Here is a 25,662-nt window from a genome sequence, read left to right as displayed (position 1 = left end):
CAGCCTCACCCCCTACACCTTTGGTTTCTCCCTAAGCATCCCATTAAAAAAGTCTTGTGTAGTCCCAAAATGCTCTTCCTCTACATCCCATACCCCAGCGGAACAGCCCTCCTCAGGGGGAAAGGGGCTTTGGGGAGCTGCTCCCCTTGACTCCTTGCAGTGGGCGTCCCCCTGGCCCATGGGGCTGATGCTCTTCTGGGACAGCTCTGTGGGCGTTGGGGCTGGGGCTCTGGCTCCTTTCTCTGACCAGGTCATTGCAGCTGAGTCACTGATGGGTGAGCTGCTCTCCTGTGATGGGCCTGGGAGAAGCCGAGTCAGGGCATTATTTGGGTTCCCCCGCTTGCCCCTGTTCCTCTGTGTCCCTGCAGAGGAGCTTTTTTTATAACACACCCTAACATAGTGGCCCTAAATCACGTCCCACAGCAGCCTCCAGCTTTGGCACTCTGCTCCCAAGGGCTGAGGACACCTGGGGTCTGCCCTAGCCCCAGCCAGGGTGCATCTGGTGTGATCCAGTCCTGCTGCACCAACTCCAGTAACACCCCTGGCTCCCAAGAGCTGGGGCAGTGCAACTGCTGGGAGTCCTGGGCAAGGGGACAGGAGCAGAGCCTGATATTCAGCACCACTTTGTTAGATCACTGACAAACAGAGCCCCCCTTGGGCAGCAAGCACAGAATTGCCACCTCCCCGTCAACCCCCCAACACAAAGCCCTGGGTAGCAGCAGTCCCTCAGGGAGCTCCAGTGAGGAGCGTGCGGCACTGCCCAGAGCACCCCAGAGCTAATAAAGCCACTGGAGGAACCAACATGACAGCCATGGTGTCCCCATCCTGTTTGCCCGGTTGTCCCCAAGGCTGGTGGCCACAGAGTCATCCTTCCATGCCAGCTCACCCCAGGCAGCAATAACAGGTCCCCAAGAGGGTCACTGGCAGTGGCAAAGGCAGAGAGCTGGAGGAGCTCCCCTGAGCACCCAGCTCTCAGCACAGGGATGTTTCACAGGGCTGCACAGAGGGTTGAAGCCAAACCTCTCTGCTTACACCAGCTGTTCTCCCCCAGCCCAGCCCACCCTGCTCATCGCTGGGGCACAAAGAGGCTCAGGGAGAGATGAAATTGCTCTGCCTCAGCTTGCTGGGGAGCTGCACCTCTTGATGCAAACTCACAACCCTGATCCCTCCCCAGGAAGCTCCTGTGCAGCCAGCCCCTCCAAAGATGAACATGGGTCTGCAGGGGGCCGGGGAAGAAACATGACACATCAAAAGGCAAACATAGGAGTGGGAATAGGAAGGCACTCCAGAAGGCAATCTGAGCATCCTGGGGTGCAATTTAAGGCAAAACAAGGGCTCTAGCTCCAGAGAGCTCCAGGTTGCACCCAAAGGCACACGGCAGGCTCTCTGGAGGGGAAACAAAAGCTCTGGAGGGCTCTGAAAGGCACTCAAAGGGCTCAGGCAGCCAAAGGGGAGAAGCTCTGGCATGCCTGGAAAGGTAAACTAGGGGCTGCAAGGCATGCCAAATTGCAAACCAGGGACTGTAGGGTACTCCGGAAGCAAACAGAGAGCTCTGAGAGACTCAGTCACATGCAGGTGGTGACATGTACCAAAAGGCACAGAGGAGCCCAGGGACAGCAGAAGACACAGCCCATGCTGAAAGCACAGGGAGGAAGCTCAGCAGCACCTAGAGCTCTGGGAGACACCAAAAGGCCGCAAGAAGGTGCAGAGAGCTTTAGGGGAGGGAAGGAAAACTACACAGAGGCCTCAGGGATGCAAAGAAAGGCAACCGGGGGGTGCTGGGGTCACTGAAGGACACGTGGATGGCTTTTGGCAGCACCAATAGAAATACAGATGGCTCTGGATGGCACCAAAAGCAAACCAGAGAGCTCTTGTTGGACACCAAAAGCAAAACAAGGCATTCTGATAGGCACTGCAAAGTACATGCAGGGCAACAGCGAGCGTGGAGAAGCACACGGAGGGGTTTTGAGGGAACCAAAGGGCACATGTAGGGCTCTGTCCAGCATCAAGAGCACAGGGCCTTATACGCAGGGCCTTTGTGCACAGCAAAGGGCATCACAACACCTCAGAGAGCAAGATGGCAGATGAAACGGAGAGCACAGGAAGCCATATGGAGGGCCTGGCGTTGAACTGAGGAAAGGCACGTGGAGAGCTCCAGTGTCACCAAAAGACACACAGTGGGCCTTGGGGGTGATTGAAGAAGCACCACAAGGTTGGATCTCGAGTGATCCAGAGAGCACACAGAGGGCTCTGGTTTGCAGCCCAAGTGCTCTGGGTCTCACTGAGAGGACCAGGGAGAGGCTCTTGCCTGTCTTGTGGTCTGCTCAGCCACAGTAGCTGCTTGGGTGATGCTGCCAGGGCCTGCCAGCCTCTAGCTTCCCTAGAGGCCAGCTTAGAAAGCTGAAGGGGCCTTACTATAACCCTCACGCCGAAACTGCCACCCTTTATGGCATCTCAGTAGACCTTACAGAGGGTACCTACAGCAGCTCTAGGATTTAGGGACTCAGTTGTGTCTTGATGCAGCCTGGAGCTTCGCACTCCCCAAAGCAGCGCCTTCCATAACCAGTGTTTCTTCCCCGGGATCCACAGTTCAAGGCCAGCTACTCCATCCTACCAGGAGGCAACGTCCCATCTTCCCATACGCACCTAAGCCCTCATGAGCTGCTCCAGGACCTCAGGAGCCCCGAATACCTAAGAGCCCAGGGACCAGCTGTTACCCTGTTTTAAACGCTCAGGGCCTAGGCACACCCTGAGCTCAGAGCGCAGACCCCGAGCTCAGACCCCACCTGCTGAGCTGCCACACAGGGCCAAGGAAACTGTGGTGGCAAAAGATGACATGACACAGCGGGGCACCTTCCAGGCTACTTTAATACCAAGTGGCCAGCTTGCAGCCGGTCCTCCTGGTGCTGAGGACTCATTCATAGACAGCCGATAACCCCAGCACTGCTTTCTCGCAGCCCAGGGATATGAACAGCTCCACACCTCCAAGAGCCTGCAGACGCTCTCCTAGTTAAAAAACAGCTCTGCCAGCCAATGGGACATACCTCCTTTACCAGGACAGTCCCCATGCACAGCCCTGTCCCCATCTTGAACATCAGCCTCACGCCATCAGCCAGGCTGTTCGTTGGATACCAGGCATGCTAGCAGAGGAGAGCCAAGGCCACGCACGGTGCCCATGATCCTAGGCCAGCCCGGGAGGTCCCCTAAGGCTTCTTGGTCTTCACCCACTGCCAGGAGTCCCTCCAATTTCCTCTTCTCCCAGGACCTACACTGGGCTTCCCCACCAGCACAGAGCAACACAAACCAGTTAAAAAACTGCCAAACCAGGTGAGTAAAACCTATACCCCCAAGAACAGAACAGAACCAAATGCCAGCTGAGGATGGGGAAGCCATCACGGACTGTGACTACACCTCCATCCTCCAGAGCCAGCTCTCAAACACAAACAAACCAAAACAAACAGGACCGCATCCCCGGCTGGGCCTGCATCCTGCTCCTGTGGGCTGGTGATGAGTAAGCAATGGTTCAGGATCGGCCCATGGTTCAGGTGGGACGACCGCCTAGGCCAGCCGGCATCCTGTGACGGAGAAGAGAGCATCAGGCTCTGTGCAGTGCTGCAGGAAGCCAAGAGCTCAACACCCCAAAGCCTCCTCCCAGCTCCTTGCACCCTCTACTTCCAACCAGAAACCCCACCCTGTGCTCACAGCTGCTGGAGTTACATATGGCTGGGGTTTGTCAGTGTTTCTGCGCCAGGATCCTGGCCCAACCTACCAGGCTGGGCTGGTTCCTTCCCACATTCGGTCCCAGCCTGCCCTATGTAGCCCAGAACTCCCACAGTCCCAGGAGATCCTCCAAGACTTTGAGAGAGGTAAGTATTGTGTTAGTTCTGTGTAAGGACTCACCTAGCATCCTGAGCACCTGCAGCGCCAGCACATCCTTTGCCTTGTCATGCCCGCTGGCACCCGGCACATCCTGCCGGACCCATGTGAACCCACTGAAGGGCAGTGGGTACGCCGGGATCACCACTTGGCACCAAAATCGCAGCCAACCATCGGGGTTTGCCTGGACACACTTTGTGAAGAACAAGGGGGCCCCTAGGTGTCGCCTCTGGCACAGGGCGTCCAGACGGTCCAACACGTTGCACAACACCGGAGACAGGTGCACCTGCGCTTGCTTGGTGCTCCCTGAAGACTTGCCACGTGACACCCAGATGGCCAGTGGCTTCTCACTGGATCGCAGTTTTTGTTTCAGGTCAGGTTTCAGCCAGTCCACCCTCATCTCCTCCTCATAGAGCCTCATATTCCCTGTGTGAGAGAGCGTCCAGCTTGCACGAGACACTTCTGCACCAGCCCTCTAGTATCGCACTATCCTCTCCTGTTCCCCAGCATCCGGCATGGTGACCAAGGGCTGGTCTGACACTGACCCAGAGTGCATGAACCGCACAGGATGCCTCAACTCTACGACACCTCACTCAGCCACAGGCCAGCTCTCATTTCAGAGTACCACTTCTCCGCTCCGTTTTGCAACCAAGCTAGGCTGCGGCACAGGGCTGGCTGTGAAGCTTGGGTGTTTTTAAAGACAGCCTACAGCTACCTGGAGACAGGCGCAAAGATGACAGAGCCAAATGCTTCTCAGCTGGGGCAGATAAAAGCTGGGGACATGGGCACAAATTGGGACCTGAGAGGCTCAAGTTGGACCTTTGGGAAACAGGTCCCTTAGGAGGGTGGGACACAGCACTGAAAGGTGCAGTGCCTCCACCAAGGGGGTTTGCAGAACTTAGCCAAAGCCCCAACTGACCCAGACTAGTAGCAGTGATGTTCCTGCTCTGAGCAGGCAATTAGACTGAGGACCTCCAGATGCCCCCCAGCACTGCAAGATTTGCCCGAGGACTGCCAGGGATCAGCCTCATGGAGGACCTCTGGTCCTGGAGGGAACATGGGGAGAGGACAGGGGATGTCTCAAGGCTGAAGTCACCTCTCAGCTGAGCCTGGAGCTGGGGCCAGTGCTTGCCTACAGACACCAGGAAGACAAGGCCCAGCACCATCCCACAGCAACCAAGCCTCCCACTCGCCTCCCAGTACCTTCCATCAGGCTTTTCTTGGCCATGGCAGCAGCCCGGTGCGAGTTGTACTTCAGCACTGCAAGCTGGGCCCGTTTCTGGTATGGGCTGGTATACAGAGTGATGCTGAGGATACCCTCAGCAGCCTCCTGCAGCATGGCCTCCAGGCGCTTCCGACTCAGCGAGGTGGCCAGGCCATCCACACTCAGCTCACACTTCTCTGTGCTCTTGCATACCAGGATGGTACAGCCTTCCTGAACCTCAAAGTTGTTGAGGGCGGTGATCGCCACCTTGGCACTGCGCCGGTTGCTGTACTTGGCATAGGCAAAGCCCCGGTTGAGCCCACTGAACGTCATCATGAGGCGAAACTCGTAGAGCTTCCCCACGCTCTGGAAGAGCGGGATCAGTGTGTTCTCGTACATGTCCTGCGGCAGCTTCCCGATGAACACCTCTGAGCCCGTCGGTGGGGGGTCACCCACCCAGCCTGTAGGCACACAGTGACACAGCACACGTGGGCAAGACCCGCTTAACCTCCACACCCACCAGGCGCCCAGGCATGCCATGCTCCCAGGGCACTGCAGTCCTAACATGCCCTTCATGTACCTGGTGGGGGGCCGCCGTATCGCCTCTGCCCGTTGATCTGCACCAGGTCGATGCCGGTTTCTTTCACCCAGGCGATCAGGGCCATCTTATTGGCTTGGTTGATGCTGTCGGTCCATGCCTGCAATGGCAGATGATGCTAGTACAGCTCCGGGCAAAAAGTTTCCAACTTCCCAACTAGGGGCATCCCAACCCCAGGAAGCAATCGCAAGCCCTACCACCAGCTGCAGCTGCCTCATGGAGGGGCAAACGCTTAGCTGCTGTGCCCTTAAGGCAAGGCCCATCAGGAAACCAGAGTAAACTCCCAACACTGTACATCCTATGGGCTTCCGTGTCTGCTCTCCAAGCCTGCTCCATGTGAAACAGGCAACTCCAGAGATTTTGTAGAACACAAGGACACTAAGGATTCTTCTACAGATGTCCACGGGAGCTTTGAAAGCAGAGACACAGGCACCTGCTCAACAGCCTTGCAGCACTGCAAGAAAGGACTAGAGCCAAGATGACCCATTTTAACATGGGATCCCAGTTAGGCTAGGACCCCCAGACAGCCAAATCTCTTCTCTGCTAGCATCTTCCCAGGCTTTTGGGGTCACAGGAACTTCAAGGAGGGACTGAAAACACCAGCTACTCAACAATACTGCATTTCAGCTTATTAAGTGCTAAAAGGTCCTGTTACGACCTCTGAAGGCCATGAACTGAGGGAGATTAAAGTTAAACTTATCAATTTGGGTACATCTTAACCTGAGGTATCTTTGTTTGCACCATTAGGTAACGGCCGCTTTCTCTCCATAGGGTTTGGCCCTTCTTGAAGGTGAGAAAACACTTCTGCATAGAGATGGGGACCCTAAAGTGGGTCAACTCTGCTGAGAAGAAGCAGAAAGACCAGCTTCACATCCAGCCACATATGCCACTCTGCAACCAAGCCTCCCGCCTCCACAGCTCCAGGGCCAGGTCAGGGCCCAGGCTACTGCCTGCCCTTTCAGGCCATCTCTCCCCACCTTCTCGGGTAGCTTGTACGTGTGGGCACACCTGGGCCCTCGGGAAGGGCAGGGCCCGGCTCTCCCAGCACGTTCAAAGCAAAGCCGTCCATAGCCAGCTGGGAGCACAGCCCCAGCCGATTAGGTGCTAACATCACCTTGATGGTCTATAAACACCACCTAGGCAGGGGGCCAACCTGGCGAGGCAGAAGAGACGCAGCAGGACGGGATCGGGACTCCAAGCCCGGGAAGCCATCAGCTGCGCCCCCGGGAGGATGCCGTTCCCGCGGTGCCGCCGCGCCGGCGGAAGGCACGGAGCGAAGAGCCAACGCCGCCCCGACGGCTCTCGGCCCGGGCCCGGCCCCGCCGCCGCCCGAGGGAGCGTGGCTCGGAGCGCTGCTCCCCGGTGCGGACCACGACGGGGAAACGCAGCAAGACCGGCCCCGGGACCTCCGGCCCCGAGCTCCTCCCGCCAGCCCCCGACGGACACGGCTCCGAAACCGACGGCCGCACCTCCCCTCTCCGCCCAGCTAAGCGGCACCACTGCCGGATCCGACGGCAGCACCGGAGCGCCGCCGCGAAGCTGCCGCTCCATCAGCCCCACGGGGGCCGCCGGGAGGGACGATCGGCGCCGCCCCTCCGCCCCGCGAAGGGAAGCGCGGCGGGGCCAGACCGGGACCCGCCGCCGGCAGCCGTGCCCGCAAGCGAGCCCCCTCGCTCCCCGACGGCACCTACCTCCGCCTCCATCGCCGCGCCCGCTCCTCGCCGCCGCCGCTCCGCCCTCGCCGCGGCCTGGAAGCTTCCAGCGCCGCAACCGCCCATTGGGCCGCGGCTACCCCGCCCCGGGGCGGGAGGGCCCCCGCCGCCCCGCCGCCCCGCCCCGGCCCGCCGAGCCCACCCGGTGCCGGCCCGTCCCCGGGGACGCGCCCCCGGGCAAGCGGCTGCCGCGGGGATACCCCGGGCCCCCAAGCTATGGGCCCCACCGCCTCGCGGCGGGACGTGGGCTCCGCAACCGCAGGACAGCTGGGAATGGGAAAGATCGGGCAAATCAAAAAATATACCTGCTTTGCAGAGGGGCCCCGAGCACCGTGCTGGGCAAGAGGTGTGGGTCAGCGCTGAGGTGAACGGGCACAGAGGTGGGGTGGCTACCGCTGGGGACAGAGCACCCACAGTCTTTGCGCAGGGGGCAAGGAGACCCGTCTCAGCTGGCGCAGCAGCATGATGAGCCTGCACAGGGCTGTGCTGTTTTGTCTGGGCCAGACCTCAGCACACTGTTTCTTTGCACGCAGCGCAGTGTTTCGCAGAAGCACTCGTTCAAGGGGCCGGGAAGTGCAGCTTAAGAAACAGCCAAAATGGCACACTCAGAGTAGCGGATGCAGGTAAATGAATCCCTGCCCCAAACAAAAAGCAGGAGAAAACAGAAGGCAGGGATAAGACAGACAGAAGATTTATTATGTTTCTTGGAATGGGCTTTACATTTTGCTTTGGATAAGGTCACCTCCCTGCAGCCAGAGCAGAGATGCTAGATAGGAGGTTTATTCAAAATGAAGGGAACAAGAAGCTGCAGCCAAGACCCCGGGGTCTGCCAACAGCATGGGGCTCCACATGTCACCATAACGATCACGGACAGGAGGCAAACGCTTGCCAGGGACTCTCGCAAAACATCTTTCCAGCAACATGCTCAGGGCCATAGTGTTTTGTAGAAGGCAATGCAGCTTCTCTGCTCCCACTGGGAAAAGGAGGGCACAAGTCGAGAATAAATACAGCTTTCAAATGCTCCCCAGCCCTGCACCCGCTGCCACACTGCTTGGCAAAGGAGACAAGCAGCTTGGCATTTACAGGAGGAAGTCTGTCAGCTGAAATCCAGTGAATGAGTAGAGGCAGCCAGAAGGGCTTAAGACGGGCTTGTTCGTGTCTTGATCTCCTCAACAAGGCTCTCCCTGCGAACATCAACCTATAAAGGGGGAGCACAAAGTTCCATAAATACAACACAAGCAGCTTGAAGTATTGCGACTTTCTCTGGTCCTAGAGGAACGGCCCACACTGCATTCGCCGCCCTGTCTCAGGAGATCACACCATGGTGCTCTGTCCCCTGTTCCTCCACAGAGATCAAGCAGCAAAGGCAGATCTAGATAGGGCCCTGCAAGTGGCAGTGCCTCTCAGCAATTCTGCCACGCACCCTCCTGACAAATAACTGAAGAGCTACGTTCTTCTCAGACTGCTTCCTACTGGTTCCAAAGCCACAGCCAGTGCATGGGTTACTGTTGTCACCACTCATCCTAACACAGCACACCCAGGGTGATCAGTGATGTCCTATGCGCTGGAAGGAGAGCGGGAGCAGCCACACAGCCCGTTGAGTTTCCCCCCCAACACTCCAGACCCCTGAACTGAGGAGCTGGGAGTTCAAGGAGGCCACGGGATGGGAGACTCTCCAGAGGTGGAGGGGACAGTGCTCCTTGGCTTGGAGGAACTGTGCAGAGGGAAGAACTGGAACATCGGGTGTCTTCAGGGACTTCTGAAACACCACAGCTTTAAAAAAAAAAATCCAATGAGAGGGGCAATATATAAAGACCTGAGAACCTAAACTGCTAGAAAGGCTGAGGAGACTCACCTCACACTGTCTCCAAAGGTGCACAGACAAGTCCAGGCCTATTAAAGAACTGCCACCAATCCATGGACCTCATCTCGAGTCCGCCGGCCCTGGCTCTCATTCCTCTGACTGTCGTCTGTGGACAGTCTTTCCCTCCGCAGCACCTCCCGGACAAGCAGTCCTAAGTCTTGGAAGCTCTTCACATTAGGTGGAAGTGCCTCGCTCCTTCAATCTCCCCCTTTGGATGCTAAGCTCAAAATGTGAGCCTGCAAAGCCACCTTGCTACATACAGCCTGACTGCACTGCTGCTGAACAACGGGGTATGAACAGGTCTTGAGGGCTGGCCTGAGATGGGATGAAGGGTTAAGTAGCTTGCAGTCCCACTCCGAGGTACCACAGGCCTCACCTCCTCCCTGGTGGCCACGACCCGCAGCTTGACAACTCCATCCTTGAGCTCCTGCTCACCCACGATGGCAACAAGGGGAATGCCTGTGTCCTCGCAGTACTGCAGTTGATTCAGTAGTTTAGGATTCTTCTTGTACAGCATCTCTGCCTGGAAGAGACCCAGAACACAACATTGTGCTCAGCACCAGCCCATTTCTCCATACCCTCAGCCAGACATTCCTGGTCCTACTCTGCTCATTGCTGTCTGGTGAGTGGGGCGGGCTGGGAGACTAGCTAACGGAGAAGGCTGGACATTACAGCTAGTGAGTAACACCACGAAGCTCAAAGGCACCCACAAGACCCCGTTTATCCTGGACAGCACCAGCTCATTAGCTTGTCTGTAGCAGACCAGGGCTGGCACCTGTGATGTCCTTGCAGGCTCAGAATCCCCCGCAGAGTACCCAGGCACTGCTCAGTCTCTGAGGAGGCTGGGAGAAAGCTGCCAGCAGGGAGCAGGGCCTGCCACACAACTCACCTTTCACATGCACAAAACACAGCCCAGGCTCCTCCCTGACTCCTTCCCCTCCTTGAAAGGCCTTGTGTTTTTGGCTTTCTGTTGGAGGCAGCATGACATCACAGCTGCCATGCAGCAGGGGTTAGAGCATTGCCTGGCTTGGAAATCCATCCTAAGCTAAAGATGCAGCCAGAGTAGCCCCTGCAATGCTAGGGGGCTAACCAAATTGCGTCCAGCCCTTCCCAGGGAACGTCCAATTCAGGACACAGAGAAGAGGCAGGCTCCAGTCACGAAGGCAGTCTGCTGCCCACTTTCTCCCCACAACTCCCTCCTCCCCTGATAAAGCTAGATCAGGTCAATTCCTGGAGCAGGAAACAGGAGGGTAGATCAGGCAGCTCCTCACTTAGATACCAGCTGTTTGTACCTTGATCCCAGCGTCCCACAGCTCAGAGATGAGCTTCAGCCGCTCTTCTAGGAGCTTCTTCTGGGCAGAGGCCACTAGTACCTGTGTCTCTGTTGTCCGGATCTTCTCTGCAGAGGCCTGGAGGAGAGGCGGACTCAATAAAGGCCATGGACATACAAAGATATTCCAGACCCTATGAGTAGGAATGGTCCACATACCAGGTCCATCTGTTCAGCAGAGGACCAGGCTCAGTGGGACAAGCAGCATAGCCTCATCACAGTCAGGGAGGGGGCCACAGACCCTCTCCTGGAGCCAAATCCAACCTTGCGGGGGGATCATTCTGCAAGGGGGGCTTAACACAGCCTCCCTCCCGCACTGCAAGTGCACGCATGCTGGAGGATCTGCTGAGGATGAACGACACCTCTCTCAGTTTCTACCTAGAGATCATTCCTCTGCACCCAAGGGGTTTCAGCCTCACAGAAACCTGCTTTGGGTGGCTCTGGAGCAACCCAGCAGGAGCTGGACAGAGTTAGCTGTCTGCTCCACAGCTGGGCTGGAAACTGCGGGTTGAACTTAACAGCAGCAAGCTGATATGCTCCAGCACTGTCAGGAGTAATCATCAGCCACCTGCTTCCACAGGAGACACTGGATACTCAAAGTGGCATTTTCTTGTCTCTTCATTCTTTGGAGGGAGAAGCCTTTAAAGGTCACCTGCAAAAGGACAAACCTGCCTAGGATTGGACACAGTAGGGGGAGGGTTCATTTTCCACTAAGAAATCCAGACTGTATCTGGCTGTCAGGAGAGAGCCCCCCACAACAGAGCTCTGGGGGATGTAAATGGGAGGTAGTGTGTTGGGAACCTACAAAGACATGCATAACACATTGAATAGGACTGAAGACAAGGAACGGCCAGAGAAACTCTGAGGAGGAGGGAACAGGAATAAGATATCCGGGACCTCCCAGACACACTGTGCTCCCTAATCTGGGATATCCAACTCCTTTCTGGTCTCCATAGCGCCTTGTATGTGCTGGGTACACATGCAGGGCTGCTGTCACTCAGTCAGCCTTGCAGGACAGTGCTGCCAAGAAGGCCAGGGGGTCACTTTAGATGTTCAATGCAGTGGGGAACACTAAGGCATTTGATCTGAGTACCTGGTACTGTTGAGAATTAAAGTACCCCCTACAGCTGCAGCTGAACATGCCAGGCTCCCATCTCCAGGGGTGCTAGAAGAGGAATCTTATCTCTAGTGAGACCTCCAGAGATCATCTCCGAAGCAACAGGAAAGGGGAGACTGTGACCTGGCTCTGACTCCTGCTGCAGAGCAGAGTGGGGTCCTGGCTGGCTCCTCCATCAAGGACCACAGTGAGTAAGACTCACTTCAGCATCTGCTGGTCTGGGGCACAACTGACACAGGGAAGAGTGTAAATCTTGCCTTTTTCCCTTCGTAATCAAGCACCAAGGCACGTACCTCCACCTTCTGCTCCATGATGGAGAAGATCCGCTCAATCCCAATGCTGACTCCCACACAGGGCACCCTCCGTCCTTTGGGATCAAACATCCCCACCAGCCCATCGTAGCGACCACCTCCAGCCACACTCCCAACGCTGACTGGCTCCTCCTCATGGTTGTTCTCCTGCTGTACCAGGACGGCCTCAAAGATCACCCCTGTATAATAGTCCAGGCCTCGCGCCAGGCTCAGGTCGAAGGAGATCTGCAGGACACAAGCCGAGTCCCGTCACCGGGTGCAGCTGGGGCACACAGGGCTGCCTAGCCACGATGGCAGCATTCCCCCGCCTCTGCACCTCCTCACCTTCCCTGTGATGCCAAACAGCGTCAGGTACTCAAACAGCAGCTTCATGTCCCCCAACCCCTCCTTGGCTAGTTGATTCTGGGATAGCTTTGGGTCCTGGAGGAGCTGCTCAATCAGCTCCAGGCCACCTGTGGGAACAAGCCATGCTTGAGGTCTGCCAGGAGCCAGCAACAGAGCTGCACTGGGGTCTGGGCACCGTGGGCCCAGTCGGTCGCGGGTGCTGCTTTGCACCCTCTGCCCCTGCCCAGGGTGCGCTGGCCCCTGCCTGCCTGGCCTGCAAGAGGGTGGCAGTGCTTGTAGGGACAATGACCGAGCAGGCTGGAGGGGGGCTTTCAGCCGAGAGGGAGAAGGGATCCCCCCTGCAAAGCGCTCACCGTGGAGCTGGACATATTCCCCAATGCGATTCGCAGCCTCAGGAGAGAGCCCCTTTTCTCCCAGCATCTCACTCCTCACATCTTCCCATGGCATCTGCAAGGGAAGACAAGAACATCAGCCACTGCCCCAGGGATACTGTCCTTCCTGGAGACCCTCTTTGGCAGCCCTGGCCCTCTGTCCTGCCTTATACTGGTGAACAGACTCATCTGCTTCCAACCTGTCTTTACACTGTGGGACTCTGTCAGTGTCAGGGCGGGCAAGCACTGCATGAGAGAAACAGAAAATGACATGTAGCCAAAGCTAAGGCCTGTTGCACCCATGAAGTATTCTTAGCAGCACATAATTAATACACTTGCCTTGAACCCACCTAGAAGTGTAATATAATAACCGACACTGTAGTAGCCTTTTGTAACACTGTAACACTACTAATCGCATTGCCAGCAACTATGTAAAAACCTTTTGCTACAGAGCTCAGCATAACTATATAATAAACATGTAACCACAAAGCAGCAAACAGATTTGTGACAGCTGCGTAAAGGAGGTGAAGGCAAGCACAGGGAAGGACTAAAATCTGCAACGCAACAACAGAGGGTGCAAAACGAGCAGGACAGATGTATGGCGGAATCAGAACAAGTCCTGGTCCCGGAAACAAGACAAACCATGCTGGCAGCAGATGAAACCCCTCCGTTTTTCTTGGGGATGGAATCAGGAGCATACAAATACCAATAATGAGTGGTGAAAAACAAGAAAGAAAGAAAGAATTTGAGCACTTTAGTTCCACCTTCCCTCCATGGAAAGCTCAAGTCGCCTCCACCTCAGCTGCTGGGATCATCAAGGATAGAGCCAACAGTGTTAACTACACAGCAACAGTTAAGTACACTCACAGCTAATTTGGGATGAGATTGTATATGACTAATTCTTTGTGGTGATAATGCTGGATAATAATTAAGAACTATCCACTGGCAATGTGTACTGTTAATGAATATCACTCTAATCAAGGGTCGTTTCGAAGTCTGAAATTGGCTTGATTTATCTGTCTTTTAAACAGTCCAATCATTCCCTAATATAGATATGTGCACATACCCAGTTACAACCCAGACAACTACATCCTTTCTACTAAGGAGAAAAACCAAGACACAGGGGACAAAGATCAGTGCCCAAATGAAGACAGAGGCATACGACAGAAAGAATCCACCGCACCTGATGCTTTCCAACAGTATATCTCACTCTCTCAATGTGTAGAGCACATTTGGTGAGAAAGTTGGGGCATGTCTGGGGGAGGCATCACTACACGCTTACCATTCTTCAGTTCTTCCCTTGGCACTTGCATTTGCAAACAAGATGTTGGCTTCGCTCTCACCTGGTACTGTTGCTTCTACAGCTGTGCCTAACCTGCAATGCATGCAGCAGGCCTGCACTGAGACAGCACAGACCTCAGCACAGCTGGAAACCCTTGTATGAAGCTGAGTATGCAGATAATCAGCCCACAGTGCTAGCACTGTCTCACCTGCAAGGTCAGAAGCAACTTGGGAATGCTACCAAGGTGCAACTTGGACACAGTGAAGCAATAACACTGTTCCGCTCCACATCAGGGCTGAGGTTTGCTGACTGAACTGAATCCTACCAAGAAATCTTAAAAGGGGCTTTGGGAAGCACAGGCCAGGAACAGTACTGGCAGGAGCAGGCAAGCTCCCCATGCTGTATTCAGCTGTCTGAAAAGGGACAGAAGGACTCATGGCAAAAGGTGCTGATTTGTATTAGCAGCTAGCTTGCTTGATCCGATGCTCACTCTTCCCTAAACGCTGGCACTTCTTGGGAGATACAAGCTGTACATGGAGAACTGCCTTATCACCTCTGCCATGCTCTCAACACATGGCTGTAACTCCATCTCTTATACCTCCGCACAGTCTCTTTGTATCCCCATGCTGCAGGCAGCAAAGCTGCCCTAAAACTTGGAGCCTAAAATTTGCATCTTTATTTTAAGATTCCTACTCCTTAGCTATTAGTAGAGGACAGTATACACTTTTATAGACTTCTCTCCATCATCCAGATATCTGACCGGGGTCTACAGTCAATAGAATTAGCTGCAAACAAAAAGTTGCTCCTAGACTGGCACCTTTCTCTCATCTCCAAAAGGCCATATAAGGGCCTGAATCCCTTTAGAGAACTGACAGCTAGCGCTCTTGAGGCAGCTTGGCAAGCATGAATGTGTGGGTACCTCCTCTCTTGTGTCTAACAGGAGCAGCTGTGCACAGAGTGTTCTGCATCATATCAAACCCAAGCAAGCCATACAAATGTGATGTCTACAAACAGCATGTTTTATAAAAGCACCTAAACCAACCAGCGCAGGCATGAATGAAGCGAACAGGAAACATGGGATGGGCTACCAGGGTCTCACAGCACTGAGCAGAGAGATTATGGCACTGAGTGACATGTTCACACTGTCTGTGGCCTGCTAGGATGCTGCACGGTCAGGCCAGCTGTTAACACCAAGGAGCCACATTCCCAGCAAGAGATCCTTGTGCTGATGGTGGCAACAAATGAGTGTGGACACATGCAGTGGTGGATATAATGCAGTGTGAGACCAAGCAGACCACGCCTCCCCAGGCCAGAAGGCAGGAATATGCCATTAAGGTTATTCTTCAGGCCTGTGTTCCCGATCTCTTATTCTTTCTTGCTTTTTTTTCTTGATCCCTTTCTCTACCTCAGACACTTGTTTCCAAGTGAACATGGAAACCTCATTCCTCTAAGTCCATCTTGCTTCCTATTGCTGTCTTCCTGCTGTTCTCTCACTTCATCTCCCAAGACTCCCACAACCCAGCCAGAGGCACATGTTCTACTAGGATGCCGTGATTACCCCCAAGCAGCACGGCCAGCAACACGGACCCACTACAGACCCCACATTCCCAGGGAGGATGCTGGACGTGACATTGCTAAGCAAGAATAGCACTTGCTCGACAGCGAGATTTGCTGGACAACACAATGATTTTTGCAGCCAACTCAACGATTTCCATTTGATGTGGCCCTGTCACCTGCAGGGTAACTGCCTTTATGAATGACTGCAGTTCACTGCTTCTAGACAACCACAGTGATTTGCCATTACATCAAGATCTCTTCCCTACTGAGTTCTGACATTTGAACAAAGGTTCCAGAACACAACGGTGATACCTTAACCCACCAGCCCAAAACCACCGCATTAGAAAGGGCTTTTCAAAATCATGGCCCAGTTTGAAAGGTGGGATCTCAAGCTCTAGGTTCATAAGCAGTGGCAGCATAAGAAGGCTGAGGTTTGGGACATTAATTTTAGGGACCTGCAGAGCCTCCAAGGAGAAGAGGCACCTTTCCCTCTCTCCTTTCCATTTGTCAGCACCATGTGGGATGTCGGAGGAGAGAGCATAAAATCCAGCTCTGCTACATGGCTGCAGTGCCCAACATGCCTCCTTCTCAACGTTTGTGTGGGAAAGGAAAGAAAGAAACAGCAGCAACTCAATGTTTATTGGCATTTTCCAGCCAGCTCTCACAGCCCTCAGCAACAGCTACCACAGCCCAGAGCTCCAGCCCATACCTTATCCAGTTTGTCAACGCTGGAACAGATCGTCCGGAACTTGCTGTCTGGGACACCACAAACTGCAAACATCCCATCAAGGATGCGTCGATCGTTGACCTAGGGGACAGGGAGCAAGTCATTTACTACGAACTTAAATAGATGCTTCAACTGAATCCAGTTTCTCTCCTCTCTGGTTCTAGGAATGGAAGAGAGAAACTAGCAGTCACCCTAGCCTTGCCAAGCCACTTGGCATTCTGATGGATAAGATATTTCCCATTTCAGAATAGCGGGGAAAAAGGACAGCATTGGATTCTATCTGCATTTTCAAAAGCCTATGCCAGTAGACCTTTCCAGAGACTCAAGAAGCCACAGTCAGCAATGGGCAAAATTTCATCATGGATTAGGAACTGGAAAGTAAAGGTCAGGATGAGATGAGCTTTACCAGAACGTGGAGACCGAGACTCAGCTGGAACAGTGGAGAGGACTGACAGATAGTGGAAGAGAAACAGCACAGTCAACCTAGAGTGCAAGGGGCTGCCAGCGTTTTCTGCTGCTTATAATTCTGGGGCAATTTCAGTCTCTTCCTCACTCTTGGGGAGCAAAGCTGCCTCTCTTCTCACACCAGGCCAACTAGTGCAACTGAATCCTACCAAGCCTGGGTACAACCATCAGCTTCTCCTTCTAGAGCCACAGACACCTTCATTCAACAGAGAAAAAGCTGAAGAAAACTAAGTCCTCTTATATGGGGACATATGCCATCAGTCTGGTGCAGGTGGAAAAACAGCTCAGGAATAGACCACGAACTGAGGAGATGAATTGAGCACACTGCCCTGTTCTCTCAGGTCAAGAACAAAGCGGTATCTGATTATGTTAAAACCTTGTTAAGGGATTTTTTTTTTTTTGATAGCACAGTGAATTCTATGGTTTAATTATGCTCTGCACAAGGAGGTAACTGAGGCCAAAGGTTTAGCTGGATTCAACATTTCTATGAGTAGCGAGAACATCTGCAGTTAAATTAGATAGAAACAAAGATTGTTCAATGGTTATTGACATAACCAGATGGTCACTCATGGAAGACATGGAGCTGTTTCCAACACAGGCAGGTTATTCTGCCATTCCGCATTGCAGGGTTGCCTGCCTGTCCTCAGAGGAATCTGCTGTTGCCACTGGCCAAACACAAACTAGCTGGACCTCAACTTGATCTGGAGAGGCAGTTCCTGTGCACAGCCCTTCAGCTTATCCCAGACCGGTTCAAGGGCAGAAAGCCGACTTCCCACTCAGTGGGGGCCACCCAGGCGAGCAAAATACCCAGCCTGCAGTCAGATGTGACCTGTGCCTCTCACCTCCCAGAGCTCAACAACAGTCCAGCTCTAGGTCTCTCTCAGAGCTCCCACCGCCCTCTGGCACATCAGATCCACCTACTCATCACACTCCTGCCACTGTAAACTCTCACCCATCCTGGCTGATCTGCACACCCAAGGCCACGTAGTACCACACCAAGATGACAGCTGTTTTGAAGCAAATGGCAAGCACAACCTAGAGTAATGCATGAGTCTTCTGGAAGAGGTCTCAGCCCCAAAAAGGATCTGGTGGGAAGGCAGGAATTTGCAGACAATGCTGCACACGAACAGGAGACATCCCTACTAAGGGGGCATCAGAAGCTGAGACAAGGGCAGAGATCCTGGCTTAGAGTCTGTATTTTACTGCAGGCAGTGAATACGACAGACACGTTGTTACTCAGGTTGCCAGACATTTTGCAGGGGATCACGGTTAACGCTACAGAGAACTCTAACTCTGGCCTGAGGGAACCCACCGTGTTCCCATCTGAAGGGCAGTCTGAGATGAGGACCAACATTCAACCTGTAAACAGAGACAGCACAAGAGCAAGGAGAGGCCAGATGAACTAGGGTTTCTGGATGAGGCCTCAGCGGGCATTAGAGAGGGGTAGCTGCTCGGTAGAGCCATAGGGACGACGACCGCTGCTTTGCACTGCAGCACAGAGAATCCTGCCTGGGGATCTGGCTCTGGTCTCACCTTAATAAGAAAGTCTCCAAGCTGCAGCTCACTCAAGATCTCATGCGCTATTTTCAGGCACTCAGCATCAGGAATCATAGGATCGAAGTGGCCAGCGATGTCAAAATCCTGGGGACAGGAAAAGGCAGTGAGCACTTTGGCATTGCTACTGTGGCCGCGGCAGCAGCACTTCACTGGAATGGTCTTTCAAATGAGACACCAAGCAAATACCCTAAGTATTTTGAGAACGGAAATTTGCCAGCGTCAGGAATTGAGAGATATCAACATGGACTGCATGAAGAAACAGGAATATTCTCAATTAAGACAGGTTTTGATATGAGGGCCTGCGGATTGTGTTAATACAGTGGAACAAACCCATTCTTCAGGGCTCCTATACTTGTCTGAGAGAGCCACATAAGAAATTGCTTTCTGACCTGTTCTGTAATTAGGCCTCTTTTTTCTGTGCCTTCATTTGAAATGGAGGCTCGACAAAGCACAGGAGAGAAGCAATTAAGTGCTATGGCTGAGTCACTCACCTTCCTGATTCACGCGCCCTGTTCAGACCCCAAATGTAAAACTGATGCCAGATGTGGGATCAGGAGGAAATTCTTCCCCTGCTCCAGACTGGCAAGCACTACAGTATGGAGCTGCCCTCCTCCTTAGTGCGAAGCATGGCCTGCTACCTGCGGCACCGGGAGGTTGCATTACTAAGTTCCCTGTTACAAGAGGGCCCTGTGTTATGACTGCCTTCAGTCTCTCCCACTCTCAAGCTGCGTTTAGTACCCACAGGGGAGAAAGTCAATGGATTCTCTCTAAGCTTCTTACAGCCACAGGGAAGCAGACCTCAGGATGGCACAGACTTTGGTCCTGCGTCCCCACAACCACTGCCCAGCCTAGAGTCCTGCTCAGCAACACCCCTGCCAACAGCCAAACTCACACACTGGTAAAATTCCCTGTAGCGGCCCCTGGTCATGGCTGGGTTGTCCCGCCTGTACACCTTAGCAATGTGATAGCGCTTAATGTTGGTGATTTTGTTCATTGCCAAATAGCGAGCAAAAGGCACCTAGAACCAAAAGGTTAAGGACAAAAACGGAGAGGGATCACCCCACCCTGTCATCACCCACTGGCAGTGCTGGGCCCTCACTATCTCCCCAAAATCCAGCACAGTAGGGTATATATCCATGAGGCAAAGCAACAACAAGTGTCTGGACTCCTTGCAGCTCCCTGAGGCTTCCCCAGCTCTCTGAGACACAGTCCCACATGTTCTGCTGTTAGCACAAGGACACCTGTCCCTACAGGCACCTCCCTACACTGCTGCAGGCTAGATCTCACTCCCATGTGGCTTGCGTTCCACTGTAGCCTGGATTGGGTGCCCTGTTGTAGAACAAAACCTACTTAACATAGATCTCCCTACCCTCCACATGCAAGCATTACTTCCCTCAACTGAAGCGTTGGACAGCAAGTAACTGAGCAAGAGCCCTGCCCACACTGAACCAGGCCATCTGCTCACGCTCTCCATGCCACTACAGAGGTCAGAATCAAGAAACTCTCCTCCTTCGCCCTCTGGACAGGGTTGCCCCAAAAGGGGCATACCAAAGGCTACAAGACCCCGCAGCATTGCGGGAACTGGGCTGTGGCAGGATACAGTCAAGTCATAGCGCAGGGACAGCAGCTCTCCCCCCTGATCTTTCAGATCATAGATGAGTTTCGAGTCTTCTCCATACTTCCCCGTCAGTGTCTCCTACAAAAAAGAAAAACGAACAAGCAGCATCTTCAGTGACAGTGGATCACAGAATCACAGAATGGTTGAGGTTGAAAGGGACCTTTGGAGATCATCTATTCCAGCCCTCCTCAAGGGTCAAGCAGGGTCACCTACAGCAGGTTGCCCTGGACCATGTTCAGATAGCTTTTAAATATCTCCAAGGACAGTGAGTCCACAACCTGTCTGTGCTACCTAAAAGTTGATCGAGGGGATCAGCCCCAAAGCACTCCGAGAACAAGGACGGAAAGGAAGGACGCCCCAGGAGATGGAAGAAAATACTCCTTAGCCCTCCAATTTACCACAGAGGGACCACGATCTCCTGAGGTCACAGGTCCCTTAAGGTCAGCATTAATGAATTTTCCACCTTGTAAATACATCCTAAGCTTTCAACTGCACGACCTGAACCAGCTCAGCCAGCTTGCCACGCTCTTGCTCACCTTCAGCTCAAACACTGGCGTGTCAATGACCTCGGCTCCGTGGCGCTTGAAGCAGGTGATGATAGCATTGAAGACTCTCTCCCGAATGGCCATTTGCTTGGGGCTATAGTCTCGTGTGCCCTGGGATGAAATGAGGAAAAGAAGAACAAAAAACACATCAGTTTGGAGGTAACACAGAGAATCCCAGCAGCTTTCTCTGTTGAGGGCCAGGCACGCAGCAGGAGACAGAGAAGAGAGAATTGAGGTGCACAATCTACCAAGATCCAGTCCAGAAACCAGATGTCAGGACAGCTGGTAAAAAGCAGCACAAAAGAATACTAGAAGACATCAAGACCCAGCTCATACATGATCTGTCACAGTCAGCAGAGCCAAACGTGAGCCAGGTGTTTCAAGAGGCAGTAGACAAAGGAGCTAACGCCAATCCAGGACCCAGAGAGCTGAAAGCTCTTAAAGCAGATCGTACAGCGAGGATCTGTCCACAGCTTTGATTCAGATCCATCAGCTGGATCCATACAATAACGCATTCTTGACGCTGGGCTAGGAGGGCAGACACGTTTTGAAGCTGCCAGACAAGCAGTAGCTTTGTATTTTCCAAAGAACTGACAAAGAAAGAAGTCAGATATTTTCAAAGGGTGCTAATTATGAAGTGCCCATCTGCTGTTCACTGGGATGGGCTCCCTTTTAATTTTTCCACTATTTAGAGTCACTAAATATTTTGATCATCCGCTTTAGGCTTTCAGCAACACATAACTGACTGTTAATTAACTGCATCTCTCTTTTATAGAGACAGTCAGACAGGAGAAAGCAGAGGTCAGGCATATTACACTCGGCAACACCCTGCCTGCAGGTCACACAGTGAAGAGTGGCTTTCAATAGTGCCCTGACATGGCTAAGACAGGCAGGAAACCCCAGCTGTGTTTCCCCTGGAACTCACAGAGCTGGGAACCCCCTCTCCAAATCTTTAGATACTCATCCTCTTTTTAGGTCTCAGATCACAAATACTTTTACCAAAATATACGATAAAGGAAACAGAATAGTCAAGGGAGAAAGTTCTGAAGGCTTTCCTCTGAGTCAGTAGAGTTAACATAAGCTGGTTTCATAGCTGTCTACAGGTCACAGCATGGGAGAACAGTTTCGCTCTGGTCAGCTGCTAGCAAAGAAACACTCCGGCTACAAAAAACTTAAAACTTCAGTACCTGTAACACAGTTCATGCTGTTCTCTGGGGCCTGAAGACTGAAAAGCTGTCCATAAGGAAAGAGTCCTTCCTCAGGGAAGGACAAAGAGATATTGGCCGCAGACCAGACCCACTCTATACAGGATGGCTCCACTCCCACAGACTGATGCAAGACCAGAAGCTATGAGGAAAACAGACACCCTTCCTCCCTGCCTCACTGTAAGGCGTGCTGAACATTTCTGGTAAGCACTGCCAGGCATTTAGCTTTCTTTGGCTCGTATATTCTCTGCAGTTACCCCACCAAGCCTAGTCCCAGCACAGCTACGCTTCACAGCACCGTGCACTCGCTCAGCCTGCCAGCAGCTTCACCCACTCTGGCAGGTTAACAGGGAACACGATCACATTGAGGATCCCTACCTTTGAGAGCCAATGTTTGCAGACACTGGTGCTACTGGTCAATGCTACGTAGCCTGAAGAGTCCTAGTCCTAAACTGCTCACCAGAGGTAATACAAGTCATGACCCTACTTCAAACAGTGCAACCTATGCAGATGCAAGACCTCTTAGAGTGTGCAGCTGTGAAATAACTTGAATTTCCGTCCTTAACTGCATCAGCTTGTGGTTGGCTTATCACAAAGGCACCAGAAACGTTTAAGTTTTAGTAGGGATATCTGGGTTGAATGCTGCCAGGGACATTTTCATACTTCTCTTTCCCACCATCTGGCTATTAGGAGCAAAAACGAAACAGAAACAAGAGCAAAGACAGGCAGGTCAGTGTTGCACACCAAGAGTTCACACACACAGGCGCGTGTGGGTGTTCAAACGAGGAGGCTGTGGGCACGGAGAGCTGCGTGAGCGCATATGTTCGGGGACGTTACCTTCGGGGTCTTGAGCACGAACTTGGACTTCCCCTCATCTCCCAGCTGCGCCTTCATCTCCAGCAACTTCGCCACCTCCTTTGCGATCTGGGGAGGGAACAAAAAGGGAAGCGGGGCTAAACCTGCTGGCCAGGCGCAGCCCCCAGGCCTCCCCCGCCACCTTCAGCCTCAGCATCCCCCGTACAGCCAGCCCCCCCCCCGCAACCTCAGCCCCAGTCCCTCCAACAACCGTTGCAGCCCTGTCCCCCAGCACCCCCCGCTGCTGCTACAAGCGCCCCCGCCTCAACACCCCGAGTCCCCCCAGCCCAACCGCCCGGACTGCCGCTACCTCCACGCCCCTCGGCGGCCCCCGCGCTCCCCCCCCGGGCCCCGCAGCCGCCGCACCTCGTCGGGCTCGGCCTGCTCCTGCTTGAGCCGCCGCACCGCGTCCGCCTGCGCCTGCACCGCCGCCGCCGCCGCCGCCATGGCCGCGCCGCCGCCCGCTCCTGCGCCCGGCCGCGCGCCTGCGCACTGCCGCCGGGCGGCGGGGGCGGGGCCGGGCCGGCCCCGCCCTCCCCCCGCGCTCCCCCCGCGCAGGCGGGCGGAGGGCTGCTCGGGCCGCCCGGCTGCCTCCGTTTACGTATTGAGTCGCTACTGGCAAAACTCCCGCAGAAGAAGGAAGTACACAGAGTGTGGCAAAGGGGACAGGCCACTTGGGAGGAATACAGGGACGTCGTCAGAGCGTGCAGGGATGCGACAAGGAAGGCTAAGGCCCAGTTGGAATTAAATCTGGCAAGGGACGTCAAGGACAACAAGAAGGGGTTCTGCAAATACATCAATAGCAAAAGGAAGACTAGGGAAAACGTGGGCCCGCTGCTGAACGGGGCGGGTGCCCTGGTGACAAAAGATACAGAGAAGGCACAGTTATTGAATGCTGCCTCTGCTTCAGTCTTCACTGCTAAGGCCAGTCCTCAGGAATTGCAGACCTTGGAGACCAGAGAGAAGGCTGGAGAAAGGAAGACTCTCCCTTGGTGGAGGAGGATCGGGTTAGAGATCTTTTGTCCAAACTTGACATCCATAAATCCATGGGCCCTGATGGGATGCACCCACGAGTGCTGAGGGAGCTGGCAGATGTTATCGCTAGGCCACTCTCCATCATCTTGGAAAGGTCCTGGAGATCAGGAGAGGGGCCTGAGGACTGGAAGAAAGCCAATGTCACGCCAGTCTTCCACAAGGGCAAGAAGGAGGAGCCAGGAAACTCCAGGCCTGTCAGCCTCACCTCCATCCCGGGAAAGGTGATGGAACAGCTCATCCTGAAGGTCATCTCCAAGCATGTGGAGGACAAGAAGGTGATCAGGAGTAGTCAGCATGGATTCACCAAAGGGAAATCATGCTTGACCAATCTGATAGCCTTCTATGACGGAATGACTGGCTGGGTAGATGAGGGCAGAGCGGTGGATGTTGTCTCCCTGGACTTGAGCAAGGCTTTGGACACTGTCTCCCATCACATCCTCCTAGGTAAGCTCAGGAAGTGTGGGCTAGATGAGTGGACAGGGAGGTAGATTGAGAACTGGCTGGATGGCCGAGCTCAGAGGGTTGTGGTGAATGGCGCAGAGTCTAGTTGGAGGCCTGTGGCTAGTGGTGTCCCCCAGGGGTCAGTCCTGGGTCCAGTCCTGTTCAATGTATTCATCAATGACCTGGAGGAAGGGACAGAGTGCACTCTTAGCAAGTTTGCTGATGATACTAAACTGGGAGGAGAGGCTAACACACCAGAAGGCTGTGCTGCCATTCAGAGGGACCTGGACAGGCTGGAGAGCTGGGAAGAGAGGAACTTCATGCAGTTCAACAAAGGCAAGCGCAGGATCCTGCACCTAGGGAGGAACAACCCCCTGCACCAGTACAGGCTGGGGGTTGACCTGCTGGAAAGCAGCTCTGCAGAAAAGGACCTGGGAGTCCTAGTGGACAAGTTGACCATGAGCCAGCAACGTGCCCTTGTGGCCAAGAAGGCCAAGGGTATCCGGGGGTGCCTTAGGCAGAGTGTTGCCAGCAGGTCAAGTGATGAAGATCGTCTCCCTCTCCTCAGCCCTGCTGAGGCCACATCTCGAGTACTGTGACCAGTTCTGAGCTCTCCGGTACAAGAGAGACATGGCGCTACTGGAGAGAGTCCAGCTACAAAGGAGGGCTACAAAGAGGATGAGGGGACTGGAGCACGTCTCCTCTGAAGAAAGGCTGCGAGAGCTGGGCGTGTTCAGCCTGGAGAAGAGAAGGCTGAGAGGTGATCTCATCAACGTGTATAAGTATCTGAAAGGGGGGGTGTCAAGAGGATGAGGCCAGTCTCGTCCTGTTGCTGGGCACCACGGAGAAAAGAGGCAACAGGCAGAAACTGAACCACAGGAAGTTCCACCTAAACCTGAGAAAAAACTTCTTCACTGTGAGGGTGACTGAGCATTGGAACGGGTTGCCCAGAGAGGTAGTGGAGTCTCCTTCGATGGAGATATTCAAAACCCATGTGGATGTGATCCTGGGAAATATGCTCTAGCAACCTCCCCTGGAGCAGGGAGGTTGGACTAGTCATCTCCAGAGGTCCCTTCCAACCTAAACCATTCTGTGATTGTGTTCTCAGAAAAATTACACAGAAGTGCTGCTCTGTTCCCACCACCACCACCACCACCACACCCCCCCCCCCCCCCGCCCCGGGAAGCTTTTCCCCTTTAGAAAGGGGGCGAGGCGCCCGGTGGGTGCTCAGCGGCCTGCAGCACTGCCGGCCTGGCTTCGGTTTGCCCCGCGCAGCGCTGCGGGACGCAGGCTGCCGCCAGCCCCCGTGGGGTTTGCTGCCGTGTTTTGTGGCAAACAGCTAGGTAGAAGGATGAACATCCGACAACCATGGCTCACCTTGCCTTGCACTGGACAGCAGGGCCCCAAAGGCTCCGCTCTTCCTCAGAGTGCGCTGCAGGCTCGGCATGACCCTTTGTAGCCCTCGCCCTGGCAAAGGCTGACTTGTGACCATCAGTTTTCACACAAGGCCTGAACCTCTGGGAGCACCAGCAGAGCTTCCTCCCCCAACCTGACACACTGCTGACCCTCCGTACGGGTCACAGCCACAGCTGCAGGTTCCCTCCCCACCACTAAGCTGATGCTCACAGCAGATAGAAGTTGCTGTAC

At 54.1% G+C, this 25,662-nt stretch overlaps 2 protein-coding genes across 8 annotated transcripts; both read right to left on the bottom strand.

Annotated features, from left to right (window-relative positions):
- Positions 1-2,850: 2,850 nt before the first annotated feature.
- DND1 (DND microRNA-mediated repression inhibitor 1) lies at positions 2,851-7,951 on the bottom strand. Of its 5 annotated transcripts, XM_068959806.1 has the most exons (6): positions 7,696-7,951; positions 6,399-6,517; positions 5,661-5,778; positions 5,080-5,541; positions 3,901-4,302; positions 2,852-3,575 (listed from the first exon to the last, which is right to left on the bottom strand). In XM_068959806.1, the coding sequence occupies exons 2-6, from the start codon at positions 6,486-6,488 to the stop codon at positions 3,559-3,561; spliced, it is 1,089 nt and encodes a 362-aa protein (XP_068815907.1). In that variant the 5' UTR covers positions 6,489-6,517; positions 7,696-7,951; the 3' UTR covers positions 2,852-3,558. The 5 variants fall into 5 exon arrangements, with proteins under 5 accessions (XP_068815909.1, XP_068815907.1, XP_068815910.1 ...); XM_068959808.1 differs by lacking the exons at positions 6,399-6,517; positions 7,696-7,951 and adding an exon at positions 7,370-7,415 and having other exon boundaries at positions 2,851-3,575; XM_068959809.1 differs by lacking the exon at positions 6,399-6,517.
- A 114-nt stretch (positions 7,952-8,065) lies between these two features.
- On the bottom strand, positions 8,066-25,588 carry LOC104150472 (histidine--tRNA ligase, cytoplasmic). Of its 3 annotated transcripts, none has more exons than XR_011143943.1 (13): positions 25,393-25,588; positions 22,522-22,608; positions 20,471-20,590; positions 19,917-20,012; positions 19,209-19,334; positions 18,293-18,400; positions 16,277-16,375; positions 12,711-12,804; positions 12,337-12,464; positions 11,995-12,237; positions 10,547-10,663; positions 9,246-9,777; positions 8,066-9,163 (listed from the first exon to the last, which is right to left on the bottom strand). XR_011143943.1 is itself a non-coding variant. In XM_068959803.1 (13 exons), the coding sequence occupies exons 1-13, from the start codon at positions 22,984-22,986 to the stop codon at positions 8,529-8,531; spliced, it is 1,506 nt and encodes a 501-aa protein (XP_068815904.1). In that variant the 5' UTR covers positions 22,987-23,035; the 3' UTR covers positions 8,066-8,528. The 3 variants fall into 3 exon arrangements, 1 of the variants encoding a protein (XP_068815904.1); XR_011143942.1 differs by lacking the exon at positions 25,393-25,588 and adding an exon at positions 22,906-23,035; XM_068959803.1 differs by lacking the exon at positions 25,393-25,588 and adding an exon at positions 22,906-23,035 and having other exon boundaries at positions 8,066-8,588; positions 9,631-9,777.
- Positions 25,589-25,662: the final 74 nt, after the last annotated feature.

Source organism: Struthio camelus, chromosome 13 (genome assembly GCF_040807025.1).
Source record: "Struthio camelus isolate bStrCam1 chromosome 13, bStrCam1.hap1, whole genome shotgun sequence".
In the NCBI taxonomy this organism is placed as follows: Eukaryota; Metazoa; Chordata; class Aves; order Struthioniformes; family Struthionidae; genus Struthio; species Struthio camelus.
The sequence above is the reverse complement of the archived record's forward strand: the minus strand, read 5'-3'. Positions and strand labels throughout refer to the sequence as shown.

Excerpts from the sequence above, each read along its gene's own strand:
- DND1 (XM_068959806.1), bottom strand. The coding sequence starts at position 6,488 with ATGCAGAAGTGTTTTCTCACCTTCAAGAAGGGCCAAACCCTATGGAGA. Across the intron at positions 5,779-6,398 it reads TGCAAACAAAGATACCTCAG|GCATGGACCGACAGCATCAA; the intron begins GTTAAGATGTAC and ends CTGCCATTGCAG. Across the intron at positions 4,303-5,079 it reads CAAGAAAAGCCTGATGGAAG|GGAATATGAGGCTCTATGAG; the intron begins GTACTGGGAGGC and ends TCTCTCACACAG.
- LOC104150472 (XM_068959803.1), bottom strand. The coding sequence starts at position 22,986 with ATGGCGGCGGCGGCGGCGGCGGTGCAGGCGCAGGCGGACGCGGTGCGG. Across the intron at positions 20,013-20,470 it reads CGCCAGTGTTTGAGCTGAAG|GAGACACTGACGGGGAAGTA; the intron begins GTGAGCAAGAGC and ends TCTTTTTTGTAG. Across the intron at positions 18,401-19,208 it reads ACAGGGAATTTTACCAGTGT|GATTTTGACATCGCTGGCCA; the intron begins GTGAGTTTGGCT and ends TCCTGTCCCCAG.